This window comes from Spea bombifrons, chromosome 4 (genome assembly GCF_027358695.1).
Source record: "Spea bombifrons isolate aSpeBom1 chromosome 4, aSpeBom1.2.pri, whole genome shotgun sequence".
In the NCBI taxonomy this organism is placed as follows: domain Eukaryota; kingdom Metazoa; phylum Chordata; class Amphibia; order Anura; family Pelobatidae; genus Spea; species Spea bombifrons.
Genome location: NC_071090.1, coordinates 51,590,004 through 51,617,708, shown reverse-complemented (window position 1 = coordinate 51,617,708; position 27,705 = coordinate 51,590,004). Strand labels below are relative to the sequence as shown.

At 37.7% G+C, this 27,705-nt stretch overlaps 1 protein-coding gene across 2 annotated transcripts; it reads left to right on the top strand.

Moving 5' to 3' along the window:
• The first annotated feature begins 3,078 nt into the window (after positions 1-3,078).
• Positions 3,079-26,725, top strand: PNPLA8 (patatin like phospholipase domain containing 8). 2 transcript variants are annotated; one of them, XM_053462943.1, is made up of 10 exons: positions 3,079-3,175; positions 9,215-10,269; positions 11,026-11,175; positions 12,437-12,588; positions 13,956-14,050; positions 15,352-15,523; positions 16,090-16,147; positions 18,971-19,165; positions 23,912-24,107; positions 26,019-26,725. In XM_053462943.1, the coding sequence occupies exons 2-10, from the start codon at positions 9,271-9,273 to the stop codon at positions 26,291-26,293; spliced, it is 2,292 nt and encodes a 763-aa protein (XP_053318918.1). In that variant the 5' UTR covers positions 3,079-3,175; positions 9,215-9,270; the 3' UTR covers positions 26,294-26,725. The 2 variants fall into 2 exon arrangements, with proteins under 2 accessions (XP_053318918.1, XP_053318917.1); XM_053462942.1 differs by having other exon boundaries at positions 3,081-3,184.
• Positions 26,726-27,705: the final 980 nt, after the last annotated feature.

The window sequence follows — 27,705 nt, the reverse complement described above, 5'->3', positions numbered from 1 at the left end:
CCTATGGCCCCTCCAAAAAATTATTTCTATGTGCTCTGTCAGTATTTTAATATCCATTCTTCCAAAATAAGAAAAAAATAATGAAAGCACTTTCCTGATATAGATCTGTAGCTGCTATCCTTCTCCATGGTCTGAGGAGGAAAGTGCTCCAGTTGAGATTGGTGGAGATGCTTTCCACCCATGCACGCTCATACAATGTTCACCGAGGCAATGCTGGAGCTAAATAGCAGCAAATTATATCACGAGCAGGAAGACGTGTGCGGCCGCACACATCTCCTGCAAAGAACGTAGCTGGGGGAACGGGCAAAGGGGGGAATTCATATGGGGGGCTTCTGCAAAATTCCCTCATGCATTTGCAAGAGGACACCACAAAATATGGGGCTTGTGTGTCTTTTTAGGAAGGATCTGTATGTTGCAGAACCATCAGCTTCAGCTGTAAATTAAAGAGGACGTTGTATTCAGATAATGAGCTTTATATTTAGCATTTGTTGCTTTTTAAGCTATTTGGTATCCTAGGCACAACATGCGCCTGTTTCTGTTTACTAGGTTTTAGTCTTGAACCGTTGAGATGTTCAGTTCTGAAGACTTAATATACATCATTGTCAAAAGCCCACATCTCTTCAGTGTTAGATGTAACTCTGTGTAATGGATAAAGCTCGAAGATGTCTTCGTAAGATGTTATCAGAATGAATGCACTACATTATCTGCAGACACCATCAGACCACAGGCTAAATAGGAGTCTGGAATGATTTCTCACTTGGCATCACCTGAAATTGATTTCTAATTTGAATTGAAACAGACTGCGCTAGTAAACCTATGATGTTCTACCAACCAAAAGAGCTGGGGCTGGTTATCCTACGAAGACCCAAACTTGCTCTTTGTTCTACAGTCAAACCTAGTTCTTTTAGTCATCACGGCAATCCACAAACAGTGTAAAATTATAAACATAAAAGACAATTATTTGTGGTCTTGAACAAAGTGTTTGTTGTTGTAAAGCCGGGAATGGTTAGTCTGTCTAATGTCTTTTGCCAGTTAAGCCACATTGTGTTGGATATTTTGATACAGTCTATTTCTGTGGATAATCCCTCACAGAAGTTTTAATTTTATATACGATTCAACCACAAGAAGTCACGCCAGGTTAACAGCATGGCTAGTCGGCTACTGTTGCAATTGGCACTCGTGTTAATGTGTGTTGAGTGACACACTTTTTGCAGTTTTTGCATTAAAAAGTTGCTCTTTAAATCCCCAGTTGTTTATTTAAAATGCTTACAACCCTAGGGGTTGGAACACTGGACACCCTTTAAGGGAAAAGCAGCCTCTGGACCTGGCTGGAATCACATGGGTTTTATGGAGGGCATTGAGCCCTTCATATACTAATGGTAATCTGAGTTTTAAACTCTTAAATTAGTCACTTATTCAAAATGATAACAATTTAGGTGTTGGCACACTGGGCACCCTTTTTATGGGCAAACCTGTGTTTGGGCCAGGCTGAGAGCAGCTGAGTTTTATGTAGGGGAGAGGACCGGTCATATTTGTGGCCTAATGGCCTCAGTTACTTATTCAAAATGGGTCAGCTTGGTAGTGGACCGTTTGTATCCATAGGTACGCAATGAATTTAAATGGATTTAAACCTCTCATAATCTTTAATTTCTTATTTAAACCTTATGTAAATTTATACTGTGTGCCACATTATTCTTTGTACATACCAATGATTTCAGACATGTTTGCAATGTCTATGGATCGCGGATGTGGCTGTAGTATCTGTTTTGTGCAAAAATATTATTTTGATATTGATTTATAATACATACCGGTAATATTTTCTGTTTTGAATAAGAAGCTGGCAAAATACGAAGTTAAGGTAAATGAATTTGAAGCTGGTTGAATAAGAAGCCAACTACAGCCTTGTAACTACCGTATTTTAATCCGAGGGTAAATCAGTTCATGTTCCTTTGGAATGCAATTTCCCTTAGATGCATTATCTTGTGTACGTTTTCCACCAATTTCAATTAGCAGTCTCCATAGGATTCATTCTGGTATATAAATGAAGTGACCCTTGCATTGATGTTTACATCTGATTATAGCTAGCAAACCTTGTTTCTCTAGGTTACCAACAGAAGCATCTGTGCTCTGCAGCGGTATACAAAGAGGTTTCCTTTATATTGATGTAGTGCATTGGTTCACTACTTAGTCAGCCACTCCATGAATGTGACTATTTTAGATGTCTGGGTACCTCTTGTTCATCATCTTTTGTAGCAACTAATGATATCCAGTACATTGAGATCCCGAACCATTTACTTATAGCAACATACATTTTTGGGAACATACATGCATTCTGTTTGTTTAAATTGACATCATATTTTGCTAGCTATACAACGAACCTGTTTATTTACCATAGACACGTTAAAAGGCCAAATGTTGCTCATACTGATTACCCTTTTTTCTATTTTTTTCTGTTGATATGGATGCCCCATGATGACATCACTGGACTCCCACAAAATGTGATTTATTTCATTTTTCAACTATTTATTATTTTTTTTTTGTAAGAGGAGAAACTTTGTTTTTTCTTCTCCTCCTCCTGATCTGTCTGTGCTGATCACATTGTGATCTGCCACAGGGCTCCATAGCCCTTCATTGCTGATTGCAATGCTTCCGATCAGCCAGCAGAGACCGCAATGGGAGAGGCCAGCAGGTCTGCTCTGGCTTGCCCGAATTGAATGTGCATGTGTACACAAACATATCATCCACCTTTTTTAAGTGGGGGGCTTTGGGGTCAGGGCTTTTTGTCAATGTTTTTTAGTGACCTACCATAAACCATTTAGGTAATGAGTAATGCGAGTAATGTGTTTAGAAGGATAATCTTGTAGTTATCAAGAGCTATAGAAAGTTTAGGCACCACGTTCTTGTTAAATAGCATCCTTTGCAACGACGCAGACGCTTTGCACGCACCGTCATTCAAATTAACCTACGGAAAAAATACGGTGAGCCTAGTAACGTGAGTGAATAGGTTATATGATGCATTATGTTCCTCTCGGCTCCCCGTAGTTCCTGGATTGAGGCACGTCACGTGACATTTCAATAAAGAAAACAGCCGTATACAGTGGGCAGGTTTGACAGGCACCGGAGCGAGGATTTTGTGTGGCTGGCTTTGAGTATTCTGATCCCGTACACCCCGACAGTAAGTCGTGTGAGTGCCGCGCCTTTCTTTTTCGCCATCTTGTTGGCCGCCTGGCTTGATGTATATGTATATATGTATACTGCATTTTATAGAGGTTTAACTCTCGTTCGTCTGTTTGCTGTAAACACTGGTTATGTCAAAGCGCGAAAAGCATTTTTATTCAATGTATATGTGCCTATATACGCTGCAGTGTGATAATATGGCTTCGGTTCGAGCCGGGACTCCGGTACAGGAGCCGCGAAGGGCCACGAACTGACTATTGGGCCTTCGTGGGGTAGGGATCTGTCAGGGGATGGATGCTGTGATAAGCTGACATCTGTAGTATCCAGTGAACTCACAAATAGAATATTGGAAGCTATGGTACCGGCTAGTTCTGTTGTGTAGCCCAAAACTTACCCTGCGTAATCCCCTCACTATATTAGCCTCTACCATTTCTGCTGGGTGACCGTTTCACTTGTCTAATTAGAGGCCATCTAACTATTAGAAAGTAGATTAAAAGATGCTTTGAAGTTAGTAGAATTGTAATAGAGTGTGTAACGGATAAAATCCTCCCAACTGATGAGTTATAAACACACTGAATGAGGTCCATTTCTTGAGTTTTATTAGTTGAATAAAATGTCATTAAATATAAAGCATAAGTAAAAATTATTTTGTTAATTCTCTTCTTTGTAATTCACCCCTTTGCTTACAATTAATTTAGAATTAAAGTGGTTGTCCCCAAAAACGTATATGCTGCAAGTAGGTTAAATTAAGCCAAAGAAGCCGCATTAAGAAATGAACCGCTTTTACTTTAACACCCCAAAAAGTATTGCTAATATATTTGTCACATAGTTGCTTGTATCCTCTGATGCAGTCATTGGTTCAGAATGGTGATGATGTCACTGCGGTTTATTTGTGTGTGTGTGTGTGTGTGTGTGCAGTAACGCTGTCAGATGCCGGAGGTGTTGACCGTGTTCTGGTTTATGATTGGGAGTAGTCGGTGGTGTGTTCAGGGACAGGGATCCTCACGCGGGTTTCTAGTTACATTCCATCTGTGTGTGCTGTCAAATAATGCTACTCAACACAGGGTTACTTGAGTTTACCTGTGATTTTTACACACAGGGCTTTATGCTTTATATGTTTCAAAAGTCACAAATACGCATTACACCTAAAATAACGCCGTGAGATAGATAATATATGTGTGTGTGTCAGTATCTGTAATGGACACATTCCATAATGATACCTTTGAACTGAATTGCATTAGATTACTAGCATTCAAAAGTTTGGGGTCATGGAAAACAAGGACATTTCTAGCTTTGTTAACATACTTACAAAAGGATTTTTAATGATAAATTAGCTTTTCCTTAACCTTGGATTAGCGAAGCACCATCTGAAACCAAGCACTTAAGGCTAGATGGCAAACTCACTGGCAGGGTTCTCACCTCCTGATGTGTCTGTATTAATGTATATTTGTTATGTATGTGTTAACTGCCTCCATTCAAATGTACAGTGCTGGGTAATTTGTTGGTGCTTAATAAATAAAAATAATAAATAAAAGGCAATAATAATTTGTGAACACAACCTGCCATTGGAACACAGGAGTGATGGGAGCGATAGAACACCTCTTAACAGCTATGAAAGTATTCCATTAAATATCAGCCGTTTGCAGCTACAATACTCGTTTACAACATTAACGCTGTCTACGCTGTATTTATGATCCATTTCATGTTATTTTAATGGACACATTTTGCTTTTCTTTCAAAAAGGACATTTCTAAGGGACCCCAAACCTTTGAAGAATAGTAGTGTAATGGAGTCGTATAATACAGTTGAAGCTGGGATCGCTCATACGTTTATATAGTAACATGCAGACACTCAGAGTAAGACATATACAGTGTGAATTAAGGTGATGATAATGTTATCTTACTTCACGCTATGTTTCTGTCTGACGGCATATACATTTTATTCGCAGTTTCCGTCCCGGCCGTATAATTGTGTAGCTCTTGCCCTCTGATAGAATTCAGTTAGTAAACGAAGATATCCTCTTCACTATATTTGTTAGTTTCTTCAGTCAACATGTCACAAGGCTATAGAACATAAACTTTTATAGCCCTGTGATCATAGAAATCCGTTCACTGACATAGCTAACACTTGTAATGCTTCTTGAGGACAGCATTGTGCTATCAATACTTGAAGGAGCAGACTTATTCCCCATACAGACCACAAAAGAACAATGCAAATTCAAGTACTTTTTATTACTTTGTTTTTTTGAATATGCATTTTTTATTATGGGAAAGTAAATGAAATACGTCACATCGGGAATGACTGTTCTGCCATACAGGAAGTATTTAATGTATTAAGCAAATAGCGACAGGATGGATCACACCATATGCTTTAATTTACATAGATATAATGATGTGTTTTGAGGAAGTAGAATGGGCATTTGCTAATAAATAGGGCGAGTTTCTCTTCTAATGGGAAACTAGGAGAGTAATTAAGACATTGTATAGGAACAGGTATGGCAATTCTAGATGATTTCCATCCGGTGATATCTATATAAGTGCCTGAACGATATTAGTACTAACATTAAAAGCCATCCATGATTGATTCCCAAAGTTTTTAGTAGGTATGTTTTAAATCTGTTTCAGGATGGGTCAGTTTAATGATTACAGAGTAAGGGTGCGGAGAAACTCCCAGCAGACACATAGTCGTACGCAATTCAGAATACGGAGTCAGAATAACCATATGATTGACATCATTTTCTGTGCATCTATAATCCACTTAAACAAAATGGCTATTTAAGAGAATACATGTTCCGGATGAGAACTCCTATGTGAAATAGCATTAACGTGTGTGTGGGATTTGGTATGCAGTTAAGTCATGTAGGCTCAAATTGTAGTCAAGAACATTCTTAAAATGCGGCATGTTAAGGAAACATTTATAATAATGGGTTTGTTTTTTTACCACTTTGCGTCCGAATTGCTCTTTATTGGTTGCGTATACTTTTGAGAAGGGTTCAAGTATATTATTTTTTTGTAATTGGTTGTTGCTTGTCGGTGCTGGTCATGTTCTGAATGCGCGTGGAGTAATGGCTGTAATGTGCAAGCAGTCTAGTAGTCGTATAGTATTTTTTCTAAATGAATGCCAAATGAACGCTTTTATTGTTAGCCTGTGCGTCACGTGAAATGCTCTTCACAATAACTATACATGCTCAGCAAACAGTAAATCTCTGTGTGTGTATGTCGAAGTATTTTCCTTTTTTTAATTAGTCAAGGTTAAACAGGTTCCCGCTATAGCAGTTATTGTTCTATAGGTAGATGGGTGGCTTTTGGGTGATTGTTCCACATTCTGCTTTTTCCCAGCTTACATTGCAGACCTTTGACTGAGCAGTAGATAGCTGTGCCGGTGACAAGACCGCAATGAACGTTGGGTTTATTGACTAAAGCAGCAGTTTGTGGCAGAGCTCACTAAACAAAATAATGGACCAGGCCCGTTGAGAGGCGCACAGAGAGGTGAACTAGTCTGCATTTTGCAAAGCTAAAGCAATCCGATTTCCTTGCGGTAACCGGTCAACATTTGCTTCGGGCAGGGCCAGCTTAGACTTTGCAGTTATGTCTTCCTCATTGAGGGATGGTCTAGACTCCAGTGGATTGCCCAATGTGTCCCCATATACCCTAGTCTGCCAAAATAATCATTGGTAGCCCTATTTAGGTACCAGTATGACTTCAAAAGATGTCAATAGCTTGGTTTTACTTTACATATTGACAGCTAGTATTTTAGCGTATCTATATAAAAATGCAAGTCACACACACAATCAAGCGACAACTGGTGACATTCAAGCCATTTTTGTGCTATCGGAACATGGACTCAAGGTACAATCTCAAAAATAAACACATTCAAAATAAACACATTTCAAATGGAAAAATACTTTTTTTTTTTTTTTTTTAATGAAGTAACAGTATCTGAGAAATATTATTCCAAAAAGACACTCCCTTGTAACAAAAGGTCATTTAACAAAACAGATTAGATTGTGATCTAACAACTTTTGAAAATAAATATTCAGAGATCCAGGGCCCATCATTTGTTTCTCATAACCTGGTTAAGACCTCTTGATGCAGGGTAAGCGTCAATAAGCTTGATTTCCTTGCCCGTTCCCCTATTTGTGTAATCAAGCTTAGTATGGGAGATTCTTATTGTAGAGATCATGGTATCCTATGTTTTCGTGTTTGCAGTTTCATTATTATTTGTGCTGGGAATCTGCTATATCCCACGCAGGCATTTAGTTATAACTCCTGCTGTGGGATTTCGAAAATATCCTAGTGTTGGATAAAGCAGGATTTATTTATTAGTATGGTTGCATACATTACTGCAAACATTGTGTTGGATTCTATAGCGATCACTCCAAATGTTGTAGTCTGCTACGTACTCTGGTGTTGACCAGGTAAAAATGGTCCTTTATAGTTGTTTAGTGACGGTATTTATTTGGCAATTTGCATGTTTCAATACAAAATTAAGGCTTGAAATGTTTGAACAAGGTGGATTTTCTGGTATGGAACCGTGCAACATATCTGTTTTATTTTGCTCTTTTACTCTGAATCCGGACGCCTAATCTAAGAGAGTAGTCAAAAACAGACCTTTGGAGCAATCATAATACTTTTCAAGATAGCTGGCCAGCTTTAATCTGATTGCGGAATTATTAACACAGAGTTTGTTCAGATGCTGTGTGGACGATGTTACACCTAACAGAATAGGTAGAATTCCGGAATACTATATGCCTTTTTGATTGCGCTCTATGACTTATCCCTCGCTGGTTCTTGGAAGAGTAACACCTGTAATAGAGAGTCTAATCAGGGCCGTTTGCAGGCGCACAGGGTATCGTGGGTAGGGGACACTGTGGTCGCTGTGATTGCATAGTATCCCTTAAGTTCAGTGCAGAAGAAGTTGGAGAACTTCGCTGGTGATTATGGCAATGTGTTTATGTGTATATCACTATGTGTATGCCTGTGTTCTGATGTGCATATGTCTTTTTACAATCATGAAAAGCGCATATTTCATTATGGCATGTGTTTGTGTGTCTTTTTTTATACCGGCATATAACAGGCTTCTAAACATACTTTTACACAAAGTCTTCTACGAGACCAGAATGGCAAAATCCACTTTATTTACAAATTGTAGGCCAAAACGTCTAAAATATAAAATGTATGCTTTTACACAATGCGATAAAAATGATAGTAGTAAAATCAGTAGGGTACTGTTTTAAGATAGTTAACAGTTAATTAAACCTGTTGCTTTGTGGACATTTTTAAAAGTTTTGTAATGTACATTTAAAATTTTGTTTTGCATGTAAGTGAAATATGATCACATCAATAGTGAAAGCTGTTCGTTTGTTTTATAAATATGAAAGAATGTTTGTAGAAATGTTTTAATTCAAAATAATGTTGATCTTTAAAAAAAAAATGTTATCTAAAAAATATCTCCCAAGACTGCAGAACTCTGATCCTATGGTGCTATAAACAGGCCAGTAATTCTGTGTATCCCTGCCTAAAGACAAGATGTTTAGTGAGTGATTAACTGGGGATGCCTTTGCTCAAGCTGTGGTATCCAAAAACTGCGGCCATTAACTCCTTGACCATGTGGACGTACCGGTACGTCCTTTAGAAGCTGTGCTAAGAAGCTCATTAAGACGTACAGGTATGTCCTGACTCGTTAGTAGCCTGCTGACTGTTTGTGTATAATGCGCTCCGTGCGAGCACTGGTACGCTGTTACATGAGGAATGCCCGATTTGCGATTAGGCATTCCTTTCTGGTAGGCATTACTGCTGACACCCACTTGAAGGTCACGGGAGAGCAGGGCTTCCCGATTGCTCCCCTTGCTGGCTGATTGCATGAATTACATTCCTTTTCAGTTAGGGAAAAATATAATAAAACTACATTTCTTACGAGAGACATTTTTGTTGTACTTTTGTGTGTTAGAACACAAAATTTTGTTATAGTCTCTATGAAGTGTAAACATAGTTCATTAGCAACTATATTGATCACTTTTATGCTCTTGTCATTTCAGATATGAAATTTGATGCGTGGATCTTATGTATAGAAAAGGAAATATTCTACTAAGTAATGTCAGTATTGATGCTTTTGGATACCTATCTTTATTTACTCACTTCTAGGCGGTGCAATTGGAGGAGCCCAAATTTCAGGTTTCTATATTGTTATAGTAATCAAGTTCACGTTTTTCCAAGGCTCTTCCTTTCTTCCCAGCAACACAAACCACTTTGCAACAAAGCTGGGGAAAGAACAGTTATTACCAAACACCTGTCTGGAGACTTTTCAAGAATTTCTAAACTAAGCACTACTACTTCAAAGGGACTAACAATAGCAAAGAAGTCTATGTCACGAATTAAGAACACTTTTGACTCTGTCTCCAAGGCTGTCTCCAGCACACATAACGAGTTAATATCGCGTATTGTACGTCCCAAGCCAAATCCGGCCAGTGGGGGTAAAGAAGAAAATGCCCAGGTAGACCAGAGTGATGCACCACAGCCTGATCTCCCTTGTCCAAAAGCTCAGGAAAACGTCCAAGAAAAGCTTATTGCGTCGGATCCAAAAAATACTGCACAGTCAAAGCCCTGTCTCGAACAGGACGTTTCTCAGGACCCTACAAAAGAGAGCACTGATCCAAAAACAAACCTGTTCCATGCAAACTACTTTGCTAGTAGCTTCGGGGAGACCTACAACTTTGTAGCTAATCACATAAACTGGTATTACTTTGGTGAAACAAGTATGGAGAAGAATAAAATTACACAGGAACCTAGTGTAGCTTCCAACAAAGAAGGCATTACTTCAGGGGTAGCTGTTGAAGAGTGCGCCCCACCTTCCCCAAAGAGGAGCATCTCAAACTTTTTAAGCAACCAATCAAATAATGTCCATGCTTTTGTGGGAAGCTACTTAGGCGGGTTGGTGCCAAAGCTGAGATCCGAACCAAAAAGCAGCATTTTAGACGAGAACGGAAAAGAGCTAGAATGTAATGCATCTGAGAACAAAGCGGAACAAGATGCAGCGAAAGAAAACAAGGGAGCAGATGAGAGGGCAAAGAGACTGTCTTTACAGAGGGAAAAGGTTGGTACATCATCCTTGGTAATGTCATTGGACCACATCTTGTGTTTGCGAATTAGGTGAATGTTTAATTTGTAAAGAAAATGGCCCTCAGAAAAGCAATATCTAAAGCACATTGTTACTTATTGAATACCTAGCATCATCAAATTCTATAAGGCATCACTTTTTGGGGGTTTACAGAAACAAACATTGATGACATTCTGTTCAAACAAGCTTACAAGAAATAACAGACAAAAAAAGTCTAAAGTGCCATTATCTGGAGGCAAAGTTAAATAGACTTAGAACTGTGACCAAAGTGTGTAGATGGCAGATAGGTGTAAATATTTATGCCTAAGTATAAATACGCCCCGTCGTTTAAATCAGAGACCTGTCAAAATAATTATACTGCTGAAAAGCGGCGGTTATTTGTTTTGTTGAATGCATGTTTAGTGTTATCGGACAGGTATACTTTGTAAAGTGTTCTACCACCTGTGCTAAAGGTAACATGTTTGTAACTAAATTGAGCAATAAAAATATAACTCTTAATGTTGCCGAATCCCCAAACCCTTTTAAAAATAGTTACTTAATCAGTTAGGTTTTGTCTCATTCATAATTTTAGCTGGGAACACTTAATTGTCATGTCTTCCCAGAATCTGTTCCTTAATCAAGTAAAATTCATAATTAATAATTAGCTTGATCTACAATGATTTTTGTTGTTCTAATTACAATTTAGGATGCCTTTTTTTCATAGTTGTGTCATTTTCTTTATATGTAATTCAGATTATTGCCCGGGTGAGTGTTGATAACCGGACCAGAGCTTTAGTGCAGTCCCTGCATAGAGCCACCGACCGTCGTCTGTGTATCAGCCGGGTGGAAGAGTTGAGTTGTCACCTTCTAGAGTTCCCTGAAACCAGAGGCGTTGCTGTAAAGGTAGAGAATATATATAACTAGATTTGTGAATCACTTGCTGCATTAGTAAATGTTTGAAAGAGTGTAAAACGTTTTTGTAATTTATTTATTTGTTTAAAAGCTTGTTTCTTGAGAAAACCACCTGGAAATTTGGTTTTGGTAATTATATGTCATTTCATTTACTTGTCACATCTAGGTGGTGTGTGTGCAGAGATGCTGGTTTTTGGTATGACCGGCTTGGAGATTTTAGTTGCTTACTCAGCCTAGTGTTAAATTCAACCATCAGTGTTTTTAGTATTGTGTTAAACTTTTTTTTGTGTTTGTGGTTTTTTTATTTATTTTATAGTTTGTCTTGCTCACAGCTCCCTTCTTCTTCGTCTTCTTCTTTGTCTTCTTCTTTTTTTTTTTTTTTTTTTTAAACACACCAAACATTGTTGTAGCAGTATGTTCAATTTGAGTTCACTTGATAAGAAAAAGAACAATACCTATTAAAAATAGCGCCTTTTTTTATTTGCTACATGCAGTAATATGATTTTGAAGTTTGTAGAGTAGGTTTGGTTCATGTATTAAAAACCAGAGTGCGTATTACAATATATGCTGCAACATACTGCTATTGAAATCAGTGGGGGCAGATCCTGGGCATGCGCATGGGGTTCTCCATACACCCCTTGGTACTCTCACACAAGCCAACGCTGGACCTGGCGGTAACATGTGGAGCATGCGTGCGCGCGCAGGCAGCAGGACGCATGTTTGGCCGAAATCATCTCCTGCAGGACAAGTTGCTTATGTGAAGTAAAAAAAAAATTAAAAAAAGAAGATGCATTGGGGGTTCTTCACTATCCCTCCATGCATTTGTAAGGGGGAAAACAAATGTTCAATGAGGTCACACGGCAAAATAACATAAAACATCCAAAATTGACAATAATAATGACACCTCATTGGGGACTACACGTCCAAAATGAAGTAAGTTGGTGGCCTACTGGGTCTGCTTTGCCAACCCCATATCACATCTGCTGGTGCTTTCCTCAATAACAGCAGGGATCATGATTGAACCCTGCCCGCATCCAACCAGCACAATCGCACAAATTCATTTATTTTGCTGTATAAAGTCTAGTAATTGTAGTGAGTGTGTATTCACCTAAATGTTACTATAAAGTCAAGATCCATGAAGACCTCAATGCATATTCAGACCATGTGTTTAGGTGCATCAGAAATAAAGTGGATGTACTAAAAATGTAAAAACTTTTTTTTTCATGGATAAGTTGCTTCTTTTTCATTGCAGGAACGAGTGATTCCTAGTTTGTTGCGACTTCGACAAGCTCACGATGAAACCCTTCAGGCTGTTGTGAGAGAAGCTCTAGCCTTGGTCGGTTATAATGACCCTGTGAAGGGAAGAGGGATTCGAGTTCTAACCATTGATGGAGGGGGAACTAGGTATGAAGAGCATGAGATGTATGAGGTCTACATGTTTTAACATTTCTTTCGTTATGGTTTAAAATGATGTCATTACCTTCCAAAACCTAAAGTGAAAAGATGGTACCATGTCAGTGTAAAGTACATTTTTAATAGACTTGTGCGTATGAGCCAAAAATGATTATAATTTTTAGTTTTTGCTCTATTTGTTATCTGAAAACAAATTCTGTTTCCTTTTCAATTATTTCGGATAATAAAATTTGTTGTCAGTTACCCTCATTTACTCTCTCATGCTCTTTCAGGCTCTCTCACGCTCTCATTCAGTCTGTCCCACACTCTCTCAGAATGTCTCCCTACCTTCTCTGCAGACCGCTTTCATGTCCCTGTCTCTGTTCTGCAAAGCTCCGCTTCTACTCTTCATCTTCCTGATAGTCTTGTGCTTCAGTCTTCTTTCTTTGTCTGCTTCTCTGTGCACATGAACTTCCGCAAAAAGCCGGAGCTTCCTGGCACATCCTCTCCCTTGTTCCTCCAATCCCTGTTCCTCTTTTCTATGCCCTATTGTCAAAAGTATCCTCACAGTGAACTTCTTCAAAATGGCGGAGCTTCTGGGCACATCGCCCTTTTGCCCATTGTAACCTCACGCTAAACTTCTACAGAAGGCCGGAGACTCCATTCCTCCGATCAGGGGAGGAAGTGCCACCATTTTCCGAAAGGTCACTGGGAGGTCATGTACTTTTGTCACAGAGAAGTGAACTAAGAAAGAAGACGCTTTGGAGCAGCGGACAAAGAACGAAGAAAGATAGAGGAAAAAGAAGATGCAAGATAAGAAGCTGCACAGAGACAGGGAAACTGAAGATGTCTGCACAGAAGATGGGGTGGAATTTTGAGAGAGCTTGAGTAATAGAGGTTGAGTGTGAGAGTGAAAGTACCAACGAAACTCAACCAAAAATTTGGAGCTCTTTGCTTTGTTTTTATCTGTTTCGTTGGGGGTCCCCTCCTTGTTATTGGAGATTTATATGAATTGCCAAAGTTGGCAGATTTCATAAAAATTACAATTCGTATGAATCCGAATGTCTAATTTGTAATAAAAATAAGAAAGAGAATGACAAATCACAAATGTAATGTAAAGTTGTTGTTTTTGTAAGATCCATAAGAAGATCTAACTGTACCTTTTTAAGTATATTCAACAGAAAAACATAAGCTTTTTCTGTGTGATGTTTGGTAAGCACGCTTTGAGTAGGATAAACTCTGTTTTAAGGACAGTTTAGAGACTCACAATGTACTAGAAACATTAATTACTATGCAACGTTTTATGCTTTTTGTTTTGACAGTAAATCCAAGACATATTAAATGTATAATTGTTTTTCTCCTTTTTTAAACTGTTTCAGAGGAATTGTAGCTCTACAGACTCTTCATAAACTGGAAGAATTAACTGGAAAACCTATTCATCACCTTTTTGATTATATTTGTGGCGTTAGCACAGGTAAACGTGTGTCATTTTTAGTGTAAGCCTGCAGAGAGCTTGCCATAATAAGGAATTCATTTATCCATTAGGGCTGTTATCACACAATACTAAGCGTTACGATATGGCTCTCTCACTGTTAATCTGCAGTGTAAAGTCCTATAAAACAAGTTTATTGTAGCATAGGTCTCTCTGTCAGGCCCTATGACTGGATATCGAGACGGTAATCACTATACGGTGCCAGTTGAGAAACAGATCTGTCCATTAGCATAAATATTCACATGGGCTGTACAAATTAACCATATCCAGTGTATACCAAGTATTGACAGGGAAACTGTGTGGAGGGCAAATTTAAATAAGCTCCATTTAAATGTTTAAAAGAAGAATATTGTAAAGTTCAGGAAAATATATGTTGGCCCCCTCATGTGTTGGGCTTTATACCTACATGGTATATGTTGTTTATAGGTAAAATAAGTCTCTAAATCAGGAGAAATTAGTATTGCGGAGTCTAGATTTATTTTTTTTATTTTTTTTTTGCACTGCTCTTTAGCATGATTGCAAACTGTACATGAAACATGAAAGAGCTTGAAATAGCTGATTGTGTTATTTGTACGAAGGCAGCCGTACCCATTAGTACCTACAGGTCTGGTTCAGAAAGCATATGTGAGTCAACAAGTTGGCAGAACATACAATTCATCAGTTGTTTTGTGAAAGTAAAAGGCAGGTTTGAACAAATCATATGAGTCAGGTAGACATTGTTTAAAGATTTATGATGATATCTTTGAATATATCAGCGTCTGGATCCTATTTTCTTTTTTTATTAGTCCATTGAAGCCTTTGCGTATTAGACCAGCGCTATCAAAATGTGTTTAATCTTGAAAGGCAAAGCAGCTGCCACAAACAGTTTATGCACTTTGACTTATATGTACGTTCCTAACCTGGGTCTAGATGTGATACAAACAACAAAGTGGGATTAAAGATGCATCATCTGCAAGTGCAAGCCTTTTCCTGTAACTGATGAACGTTTCCATTGTTATTTATTGTAATGCATGTGCACACTAGAGGGCGCTGCAGGAACATTTTTACTAGTTTTGTAGAATTATGACATTTCTCTTGTACATAAATTCTTAATCTTTCCATTGCGTATGTTTTATGAATCTATTCCATCATAGTGAGATGAGAAGCTAGGAGATTGTTATATATATATATATATATATATATATATATATATATAATTTATATATATATATATATAATTTATATTTAGTGATTTAGTTGGGATGGTGGAATGCGCAATGTAACGGCTTGTTTTCCCTTTGCAGGTGCTATTCTTGGATTTATGTTGGGACTGTTTCGTATTCCACTTGATGAGTGTGAAGAGCTGTATCGTAACTTGGGAAAGGATGTGTTCAAACAGAACGTTATTCTTGGAACTGTTAAAATGGGCTGGAACCATGCCTACTATGACAGTGAGATATGGGAGAAAATGCTAAAGTAAGTGTGCTTTCCATGTACTGCCATAGTACTGTTTACTAGTAAGAACCAGAAGCACATGCAACATGTTCCTCCAACGGTTTTAGTACATAATAATTTGGTTTAAACAGGCTAGCTCACCAGGCAAAAGCATTGGTGATAGAATGAGGGAATATTGCGCAACATACCTTTTATCTTTTCATGCTAATCTGAGCATATTATTCGCTGTTAGTAACCTTTTACTTTGAACCCTGCTTGTAAAGGTTCCTAGATAAGATCAGCAGTAGTAATACATCCCAGCAGCTGGCATAGCAATAAAAAGGTACCTTTTATTTGTATACCATAGAAATCAGGCCAGCCCGACTTGCCTTAGAAAACCATGTGAGGTCTTTTGCAGCGTGTGCTACTTTGTCAGAGAATCGGGCATACAGCCTGGTTTCTGCCAGGGAGAAAAATTATCTCAAATCCCAGATTAATGAGATGAGTCAAAAAGTTGCCATGTTTTAGTTCCCTTATTGTTTTCATTGCAGCAGTCTGCTGTCTTGCTTCCTGTTTGTGTAAAATCTATGCTTTTTATTCTTCCAAAGGGAAAGAATGGGTTCGGATCTTTTAATTGAGACAGCGAGAAATCCTTTGTGCCCTAAAGTAAGTGTTTGTTCTTAACCCTATTGTCATAGTGTAACCATTTCCCTACCATATGTATAATAAGTATTTACTTTTTTGTGATGCATTATTTTCATCAGTTCATGTTTTGGTGTTTTTTTTTCTTCATGTAAAAGAAAAAAATGTCGGTGCGCTAAGCTAGTCACAGGCTCAAATAATACAAATGTGTAATACGAGGCCTACCAAACAGGTGTAAGCATGCAGCAAGAAACAGTGTATTGGCTGTACAATGTATACAAAAAACAAAAACTGTCTGCGCTTCTTACCCTAATAAAGTTGGCAACAAATATATAAACATAATATAAATGAGAGGTTTTGGTTATATGAATTGGCCAAAGCATAATTAAGCTCACCCGCCACATATGTGTATATGTGGAAAAATGTTTATATGTGAATGTAAATGTAGAGAATTTGTTGCGGAGACTGCTTTCATCCACGAAGTGTCAACTCCCACCTTTTCTCATTAAAGCAAATTTAGTGTTCAGTTTACATCAGATGAAAAATTTAATCTTGCTACATCAACTGTGGTATGACGGATCAGAAATACCTTCGTCAAAAGAGAATCCTGCCAGGGTCTTTCTCATTCTCAGACTCAAACGAGTCCCCCCCCCAGCCCATTTAGTTACCGTATATTCCGGCGTATAAGACGACTTTTTAACCACAAAAAATCTTCTTAAAAGTGGGGGGTCGTCTTATACGCCGGGTACTTACCAAGCCGGAGGTTCCCACGAAGCCACCAATCTCTCTAATCACTACACGCCGGCTATTTATGCCGAGCGCAGGGATGCCGTCATGTCCCGGCGCCCGGCATCAATTGCCGGCGCGTAGTGATGAGGGAGCAGGGAAGCCCGAGGTCTGGCACTTGAGACCTCGGCCTCCCTGCTCTCTAATCACTAGGCGCCGGCTATTGATGCCGAGCGCAGGGATGACGTCATGTCCCGGCGCCCGGCATCAATAGCCGGCGCGTAGTGATTAGAGAGCAGGGAAGCCGAGGTCTGAAGTGCCAGACATCGGGCTCCCACAACTGGATGGAAGAAAGAAGACAGAAGATAAGGTAAGAGATGGGGAGAAAGGGACAAAGGGGGGAGAAAAATATATATATATATATATATATATATATATATATATATATATATATATATATATATACACACACACACACACACTGGTGTGTGTGTGTATGTATATATATATATATATATATATATATGTATATATATGTATATATATATATGTATATATATGTATATATATGTATATATATATACGTGTGTGTGTGTGTGTGTATATATATATATACATGTGTGTGTAAAGGCAGGGGTGTGTGGTGAGGGCAGTGTATAAATGTGTATGTATGGACAGGCATATGTATACATTATATATATATATATGTGTGTGTGTGTGTGTGTGTAAGGGCAGTGCATGTATGTATATGTCAGCAAATCACCGGTAAGGTACATCGCTTGCCGTGATTGGCTGGTTGTTGTACGCTGGGTAGAGGGGTAGTCTTATACGGCGAGTATAGTCCAAACTCTATATTTGGACTGTAAAAGTTGGGGGTCGTCTTATCCGCCCAGTCGTCTTATACGCCGGAATATACGGTAGTTATCTCTTCTGCGCTGATGGATCCCTTACGACACCTAAATCTGGATTTTACTTGAATTGTTACGCAAAATACCGACCTATTACTTAAACGAAAAATACGGTAATAGACTATTTGTGTTCCTTTACTGTTTCATAACAATAGGCTCTTTGAGTTGTTTCCGTGCTTTGAAAAGCATCACTTACCATTATGTGAGTCAATTATGCAGTTATTATAATACATCTGTGGGCTGGGGAGTTTATTGTTCTGCTTTATCGAGTCCTGATGTCATTTCTTTGGCTTCTGTAAAAAACACAAAGGATACTTTATATATTATTGCAAAGTAGAAACGCAATTGACTCAAACAGCAGACGTCCCGTTTCCCTGAATGTCAGACGTCCTGTGTATCGCTGGAAAAGCCCTTGAAGACACTTGCCATTGTGACTATATGTGACTGGTGCTCTATACTCTATATAATCCACATGCTAAATAGCATTTCCTGTCTCGGGCTGTGTGACCATCTCTGCATAGCAGCCGCACAGATGAGAGATGTAGTTATTGGCAAGGTACCGTTAAAGGGACAGACCAGACGTCGTATGCACTTAACTAATGTATGTGATTAGTGATATTTTTGCATCCAAACACATAGAATTCGCCCAACTTGGCTAACAGGAGAGTGCTGGCTCCTACCCCCTGTGCATGCACAGAAAGCCCTCTGATTGGTTTCACTGGGCACACTTTCCTGCCAGTGATTGGCTATTTGTAACAGCCCAAGCTTGTGTGAACCTTAGATATTGGGGGGGGGGGATATATAATGCAGCCCTGGAGTCTAGCATTATCACCAGGTAAGAGTTTCTTCTTTGTTACAAGCAAAGAATGCCCATTAAATACCTTAAGAGTACAGCCTTCATTGATGAGGCTGTACGGGTCTTTGGAGTATCTATTTTAACGCGTTTGAACATGTTGTGGATGTGGCATATGTAGGAAGAGTTCCCTTCCTGTAAATTGTATGATAGCTATAATTTATATAATTATTTTTTTCTGTACAGTAGGATTATATAGAAAAAGTGATTCATTTTTTATATATAACCATCACAACAAATGGAGTTCAGCAGGAACACTTTCATTCTGTGATAATCAGGCCACTTTATGTAATCGACAGTTTATAGCTGTTTTACTGGTTTATTATATGCTTTACAAACCTTTCTCTCCTTTTTCTATAGGTTTCGGCAGTGAGCACTATTGTGAACAGAGGATTACCGCTAAAAGCATATGTTTTCAGGAACTACAACCATTTCCCAGGTGTTAAGTCCCATTACATGGGAGGATGTCAGTATAATCTATGGCAAGCTATAAGAGCTTCCTCTGCTGCTCCTGGATACTTCCAGGAATATGTTCTAGGAAACGACTTGCACCAGGTAAGTTTATATAGTGCTAACCTCAACAGTCCCATCTAACTTGATGCTTAGTGGAAGATGATACCTTTTTTATTAGGTCAATAAAGGTAAAAATATATTTGCATAAGATGTGCAGACTTCAGAGGTCCGTTCTCCAGATCAAGGAGAGAGCCCTAAGGTCCCAAACATTTGTGTGACTCTACATCTTTTTTCTTTGTTAGCCCAATAACCTTTGTCTGAACACTGATTACTGCTGCCACCTGCGTAATTCTGAATCCTGGGTTAATAAGAGTTTCTTGTATTTCTCAAGGCACTTTAAGTTCTATTCTGCAGGGTGCTCTGCCATGCAGTAGACACCTCATTACAGGTCTAGAGAAAGTGCTGAGGGGAACGCGTCTATTTATGAGTATAGACGCTTGCACACAGTGAGACAGGCTTCTGTAGCTGAACCGTGTGGATGTGAACTGCTGAATTATATCATAATGTCTTCAGTCGACTACATTTTCCTGAATGCCTGGAGGTTTGGCTGTTAATCTTGTTAAGAACATCCTCTTTGTCGTGTTCCATCTTCAGACTACATGATTGACCTTGTGCCACGAAGCTAAAAAAATCTAAACTGAATTTAAATGGATGGAATCTGCCAGCAATGCCTCTAATAAAAACTGCTATAGAAACCCTTTGTATAGAAACAAGCCAGCTTTGTAAGCCTGTTCACATATTCGACCTGTGCTATACTATTCAGTGTTAATAAACTAAAATAATGCAGTTGTGAAACACACATCCAAAGGCAAAATATAGCATTTGGGGTACAACGCTGTTAGTGACAACAAGGGGGAATGGACATTGGGGGTATTTAAGTCTGAGTTAAAGGTTGGCAATGAATGTAACATTTTTTGGGGGAGCAAGTTGGGTGCTGGGTTGTATAGCTAGAGACTTTATAAGCGCAAAATAGGAGATGGTTATGTTCTTCAGCCCTTGGTTAGAGAGTTGTATACCACATGTAGAATGATAGAGACTCTAAAGAGGGAATAAAGGGAAGCTACCTAAATTGTAAATAGTTTGCAAGATATAAAAAAGACTAGGATCTCAGTATAGCTGAGAGACGAGACAATAGATGTGATAGAACATTTGCAGATATACATGGATTTACCAGCAGTACAAGAGAGAAGTGTAAAGGTAAGAGGGTGATACATAAGTGGAACATTCTCCCAATAAAAATGGTAAGGGTTAATATAGTGAGGGAATATTAGTAGACCTGGAATATACATAAGGACATCCTGAAAAAAGGCCAAGGACTGAATAAGGTTTATGGTCTTTACGTCAAAATTGGGCAGACTAGATGGGCTAAATTCTTTGTTTCTGTGTTTACTAAACGTGAGCCGTCAGGTGCATTTATTGTCTGTATGAAAAAGCCACTTCTTCTTTAATACCAATGTATTTGATTTCTTAAATATATGGCTACTAGAATTATAATTTTTAACTTGTCCCATCCGCTTTTATCTGTATTCAAAATACCTTTTTTATAATTATATCACTTGAACCAAAAATATTTAAGGTTTCATGGTTATGTAATAAAAATGTTTAGTAAAAAAAAGGAATACGCGTTGGCAGATGATTCACTGTTTGTTACATTTATTGCTGGCCAACAAAGCATGCGAGCAGTGAAAGGAACTAGTAATGCAAAGCATGTCTTTCAGCGCAGCAAGTTGAAATGGTTACTATGGAGTCTGAAGACTTCGCTCCCAAATATTAGTGCAGGACGTGCCAAGTTATATATCTTCCAGCAATTTCACTCAATGGACCTGTACCTAGTTATAAGTCCAAGGGGATACGCGCTAAAAGCTTTTTCAACAATTGCAATTTTTCCTCTAGTGTGGTTTTGTAATTCTAAAGGATAATGTATTCACACTGTATGTGAACCGTTATTGTGAGAGGGGGGAAAAAATGACAAATTGTGCTTTCCATTATTGCAAAAAATTGGTACATTTCCACCAGTTGGAAAACCATGTTAATTCTTGGCATCTCACAAGGCGGATGTAAGCCATGGTGTGAAATCTTACTCCTTCTTGTCAGTGCTTTATTTTTTTTAGTAAAAATGCCAACTGTGATGGGACTGCCTAGGTTCTTTTTTTTAGACCATCAAAAACTACATCTACAAATTTGGAGACGGGCCTAAACGCAATTAATGTGCTGTTAGAAGGTAGAACTAATACTGGGCTTGTGCCAAGTGGAGTCGCGATGCATTTTAACCCAAATTTACCCTTTTATTACCAGATGAAATTCAAGGTGCCAGAATTGCAAAACCATACAGAAGTGTAGTTGATGTAAACCGTAGTTAAGAATTGTTTTTAGTTAAAAAAAAAAATGACTAATACTAATACCACTGCTTAATAAAACTTAACTGCAACAAAGGATATCTGATTAAGGCAAAGAAACTACAAATTAAATATCAAAATACACAATTTAGGAAGCTACCAGCATTCCAAGGATTATTTAAAAAAACCCTATTTCCCCGTTGTTGCATGTTTTTGTTGTTTACTTCCTGCGGTGCATCCATGCAAATTACAAAATCACATTTTACACAATTCTGGTATGAAGCCCTGACAGGTAAATCTTAATGATTGGCGAAAGCCCTCTTGTACCTTACATGGATACAATATTTTTTGTCTTCCAAGGGAATATGAACACATTTTCACAGCTAGTTTAGCTTAATTGAGCCTAATTGTTCAATTAAGTTGATCTTAATTTGCTGCTACTGGCTTGCTGTTTCTGCATCCTTGCAAATTTGCAGTATTTTCGTTTTGTCCGACTTAGTAAGGTATAGAGTGTCGGGGTGAGCAACTTGGACTAAAGGTTTGTGCTTGTTTAATTCCATGTGCTAGGTAACTTAATTTAAGCTAAACTACAACCTGTCTGTACTATCTGCTTGCCTGATCATGTAGAGGGAGTCACAAATTAGCTCCTTACATCACTGTGGATGGCAGGACCCTGGAAGGAAAAAACAAACAAGCAAACAAATGATAAAAGTATTTTGAATAAAATATCCTTTTACGATTGTGTTAATGTATTTAAATATTGTCAGTCCTCCAACCATTTCTGAGCAAGCATATTGCTTACTGGAAAGGCTTTTAGCAACGTGTCTGCATAATGCATCAACAAGCAACTGTAGACAACATGTTGCCATTGATACCATGTCAAATTATACTGAGTAGGTGTTAAAATATGAATTCTGCAGTGAAAGAAATTGGCCAAAAACTACTTGCTAAGATAAAATACAACTTGCCTGTTGTGAATGTATTGCATGTCGTTTAAAAATAAGTAGGTTTTCATGGATCTTGATTGCTTGTAAATGACTTTTAAAGCAAAATGTATTGGGGTAATCGGAGTCAAATAGTACACAAGAAGCTCAACAACCGGTGATTTATTCGCAATTTTCTGATATTTCACGTAGTTACTTTTGAACAAATTTCTATTGCCGGTTGGTAAGAACGTCACATGCCTATTTGTTGAAACCTCACGACAAGACTGCGTGAATTGCGCATTAAGGATTGTTTAATAAAACAACATTCGGACTACTTTTTCTAACATCATTTCTACAGACGAATAGAAAATATTGCCAAGATGCTTCATTATTCCTCTGCGCAATTTAACATCGCTTCTTCATCGGGTGCAGCTGTAGTAAAATGAGATTTCTCCCGGTGTGAATCAGTGTTAAATAATTGAACAAACTCTCGTTAAGGTTCCCTTCACGAGAAATCAAAAGCAGAAACCTGATCTGGAGGGACAGAATAGGATAAAAAAATACTTGCCTCTTTTCATATACTGGAAATGAGCAGAATACAAGAGATTTGAGGATTGAATGAAATCCCTTCAATTATCTACTGCTAGAATTAGAACAAAAATCTAACATGCATAAGATAACCTCTAGAGAACTTTGTTTGCTGTCAACATTTTCTGATTTTAAATAAGAAGTATTTTCCCACCAATAAAAAAAAATGCTTATTAAGCTGCTTAGTAGATACTCCATTATTCATTGTTTTTGTTTAAAGAAGAAAAAAAGTGCTTTGCTTAAATGTCCTTCCGGTGTGTTTTGTACAAGTTGTGGCGCGTGTGCCAAAAGTCGCGTTGGACTCTGGAATTTTCGCGCAAGCCATTGCTGAAGCTGGCTGGCTCTGAGTATCCCGGGTGTATAGAGGATTTATAAATGTATGAATAAAATTGTTATTTTAAAATGTGCACTTAGCTATCATATGCATTAAAGTACACATGAGGCTGGAATGTACCTTGAAGGGTTTTAATATACGAAAAAAAATTGAGCGTTAAGTCTATAAAATATGTAGCGTTTTTTTCAGCTGAAACAATATGAAGGTGTTTCAGTAATATATATATGTATGTGTGTGTATATGTGTATATATATATATATGTGTGTGTATATATATATATATATATATATACGTGTGTGTGTGTGGTAATGTTGGCCATCTTGTTAAAGATCAGTAAACGCCAGGGGCTAGTCATACAGAAGACAAATATTGAAGTACTCTTGTTGTCTTCAGTGTGGACAAACTGTTTATTTAGTGTCCACACAATGAAACAAATAGAGTTTCGATTCCCTATATAAAAAATGAAAGCAGCTCAACAGACACGGGATGCAGGTTAATGATTGGAGATATTGAGTGAAATCTAAGGAGAATATACCTTGTGCATTAGAATCAATGTCTTATTATTTGTAACGTGTCTAATGACATCATTTTCTTTTTCTTCCAGGACGGGGGTTTACTTATAAATAACCCATCTGCACTGGCACTTCATGAATGTAAGTGTCTTTGGCCAAATGTGCCGCTGCAATGTGTGGTGTCACTCGGTACGGGACGTTATGAAACTGCTGGGAAAAGTAATGCGACGCACACAAGCCTGAAAGCAAAAATCACGAATGTGATCAGCAGTGCAACAGACACGGAAGGTGAGAACCCATCTGAGCCAAGAGTTACTTTGTATTTATTTCTTAATTTCAGTTACACAGGGAACATGTTTAATAAGGCACGTTTATGTATACAGTAGCATTTGACTGCAGTGGCTAAGACACAAGGTGCGTCGTAATTTTGACCTCATATATCTGCATTGCTGCTTACAAAGCTTCATTAGTTATTCCATCCACAATATTCAGAAATAATTAGATGTAAGCTGTGTACCAACCTGACTCTGTGTTCCTTTATTCTTGTAATTACTGTGGTTTCCTTTGTTGTCCAAAACTTGTTCAGATATTTTTAATTCATCTGTGTTTAGTACTCAAATATACTGTTTTTTTACTCGGTTTTACCCACTGCCTGGTGAAATATGAAACGCATATACCAAGACATAAGAATTCTTCTGGGCACGTGGTGGCTACCCAGCATTAGCACAGTTCAATTATCTTTTGTACATATTTGTGTACATTTAGTCAATTTAAATGATAGATTTGGTACTATTGGTACATCTAAAATAAAAATACACACATCTATCAGTCATTAAAATGTTCTTCCTATGACATTGTTTTGCTTCTACAACTTCTCATTCACTATATCTTGTAACAATGGGGATTGTGTTGAGGCTATTTTTATTCTACTGATTTTCTCTCTCTGCTTGCTCAGCATGCGCTGAAGTGAATGGAATGCTGTACTAAGCATTGATGGTAGTTAATTCAAATAAAACCTCACCCTGATGCGCATTGCAGAGCTTAGGTCATTTTACATTTGGGTTGTTTCTCATATCCAGTGGATTGGCCTCTTACCATAGGGGAAAATATTCCCAAATATGATTAAGCTAGTGCAGGGAAGTTTGGAACCTACAAAATAACCATATTTGAGCAATTGAGTCTTCATCTTTGCAACTCCTGAAGCCTAGATTTCACATAGGCTTTACAACATTTTTAACGAGTGTATGGCATAAGCTACCAATGAAGTAAAATGAGAGCTAGAGCACGGCTATTATTAAATTCTGAATATTGTAGTTTTGATGCCCCCTTATATGGAAGGAATAATGTATATAGAGAAGGCATATTAGAACTCCAAGATGAAGGGCATTAACTATGTGGTTTGGACTTGGAAGACTGAAACAATTGTCTTCACATGTATGCCAAAACTCCTCAAGTGCCACAAAAGATGGCATTAAAAGCAATTCTAACTGGGACAACTTGTGAAAGTTCTAGCACCCCTCTGACCCAGGGTAAACATTTTTAGTGTATGTATGTATGTATGTATGTGTGTGTATATATATATTTATTTATATATATATATATATATATATATATATATATATATGTGTGTGTGTATGAGTCCACCAGATACAGTAGCTCTATCTATAAATCATGGGACTCTTTCCAGAAATCTTTGGTCCTATCCAAACTAATGCTATGATCCTGACTTTTGTGTGATCTCTTTGGATAACTTTGAGCTACTGGGATAGCAAAAATGATCTTAGGCAATACAGACAATGTCCGCTCTCACGAAGCAAACATTTGTAAACAGTTGCAGCGCAGCTATTCTACTATGTCCTTATTTCCGAGTATCTTTAAAGCGCGGTATGCCTGTATATTCATTTAGCAATTCAAGCCAAAAGATGCAAATGTGTTGTACACAGCTGTCTCTGCACATCTTTGCAGCATTAGCACTAACTGTGTTCATTCTTCTGTGCTGAGCGCATGATCCGTGCATGTCTAATAACTTTCAAAATGGCAACATTTCAAAAACAAACAACAAATAAAACCTTGAAAATATAGTCCCTATCTAGATGCAAATGTACATTTCATACATAACAGGATTAAATAAGTGTATATGTGCTGTGATTGATATAAATAAGCAACTGTTCTTCTATGTTTTTTTCCCCATGACTATAGAGGTTCACAAAACACTTGATGCCCTGTTGCCACCAGATACTTATTTCCGCTTCAATCCTGTAATGACTGAAGACATAATGCTGGATGAAAACCGCAAAGAAAAACTCTCTCAACTACAGATGGATGGCATGCTTTATTTACAGAGAAACGAAGAAAAATTGAAGAAAGCTGCTAAAGTATTGGCATTAGAAAAAACAACAGTACAACAGATCTGTGACTGGGTTAAATTAAAAAGAGACATGTATGACGGCCTTCCACCCTTTTCAAAACTGTAACTTATAAATCATATTGTCAAAGAAAGTTTTACACTTGTGGTCTCTAACACACATACCTGTGTTGCATTTAACGCTTCTTTGGTAGCAAGAGTTAAAGGGATTATTATAGACACTGTATTTATTCCAGGAAATCTTTCCACTGAAAGAGATGTGTATTATTGAAAACAGTTTGATCTGTTAAACATTATATTTTGACAATGGAATGTAAATATTGTGAATATTATCCTGATTTTTATTCTGTTTTTATTGGCCAAGTGAACTCATTGGATGCAACCTTACATCTAATTATTTATTTAGGGCACACTATCAATTAAAGTTTGAAGCATCACTTAGCAGTTATCAAGAACAACATATTCCGTCCTCACTAATAGTATTTATACCTAAACAAGATGTGCTCTTAAAATATATTTTAAATGTTTAAACATGAAACAATGTGCAGTGTTTTCCCCTCTCTCCCTTTCCTCTTATGCTCCGTCTTCTTTCTTTCCTCGTTATGCATGGAAATCTCTGCTACTTCATACACAGCTGTCTTTTTTTAGAGGGCGAATATCATTGGTGCACTGATATACTGATAACATGTTTGCAACTTTATTTTGTTTTACCAAAGTACATTTTATTTTTTGTTGGCAAAAGTAATTACGGTTTAATATCACATAATTATATAAAAAACATATTTAGGAATACTAAATAGAAATAAATATCTTTAAGGAGCCTAGTATACTTATATGTTTAAGCCAACCCCAGCTCACAAATGATCTCAATTATTTCATTAAATCCAGCACAGTAACTTTTTTTTTTAACATTTCCTAAAGGACTACCGTGTGGCGCATTAAAAAAACATTCTTCTTCCAAAAGTACATGATTTACATGACCATCTTTGCACGCATTCCTTTGTTTCTGCATGGATTACATATTACAAATTGATCTTACACTGAAAGTTTTCCATGTACTAAATATATTCAAATGTTGAAATGATACTATGATACCTATTTGTATTTTCTTTATTTTCTTTTGAGTTTGTGTTGGCCTTGTGTTGAATTTTAAAGTTAATGTGAATTTTTTGTTCCATAAAAAAAATGTATAACTGAAAACCATAGCAAAAGAAGGGAGTCGGCGCGGTCCTGAATGTACAAACGCCTGAGGAACTCTTGAGTCAGATGTTAGAAAGGCATGACACTTTACGAAGAATTGTCAAGTAAAAACGTTTTAAAAATATATAATTCTAGCTAACTCGTTGTCGCTGCTTCATGCTGACTGGCAGCACTCTCCTTGGATTGTTGTAAATTGTAAATGATTCACAAATCAATACATGCATTACGCTTAACAGAAGACACTCTTCAATATGAAGTACAGAGTCTAATTATAAAATATGCAAGACATAGCTACCAACTGATTTGCAGCCTGTGATGGAA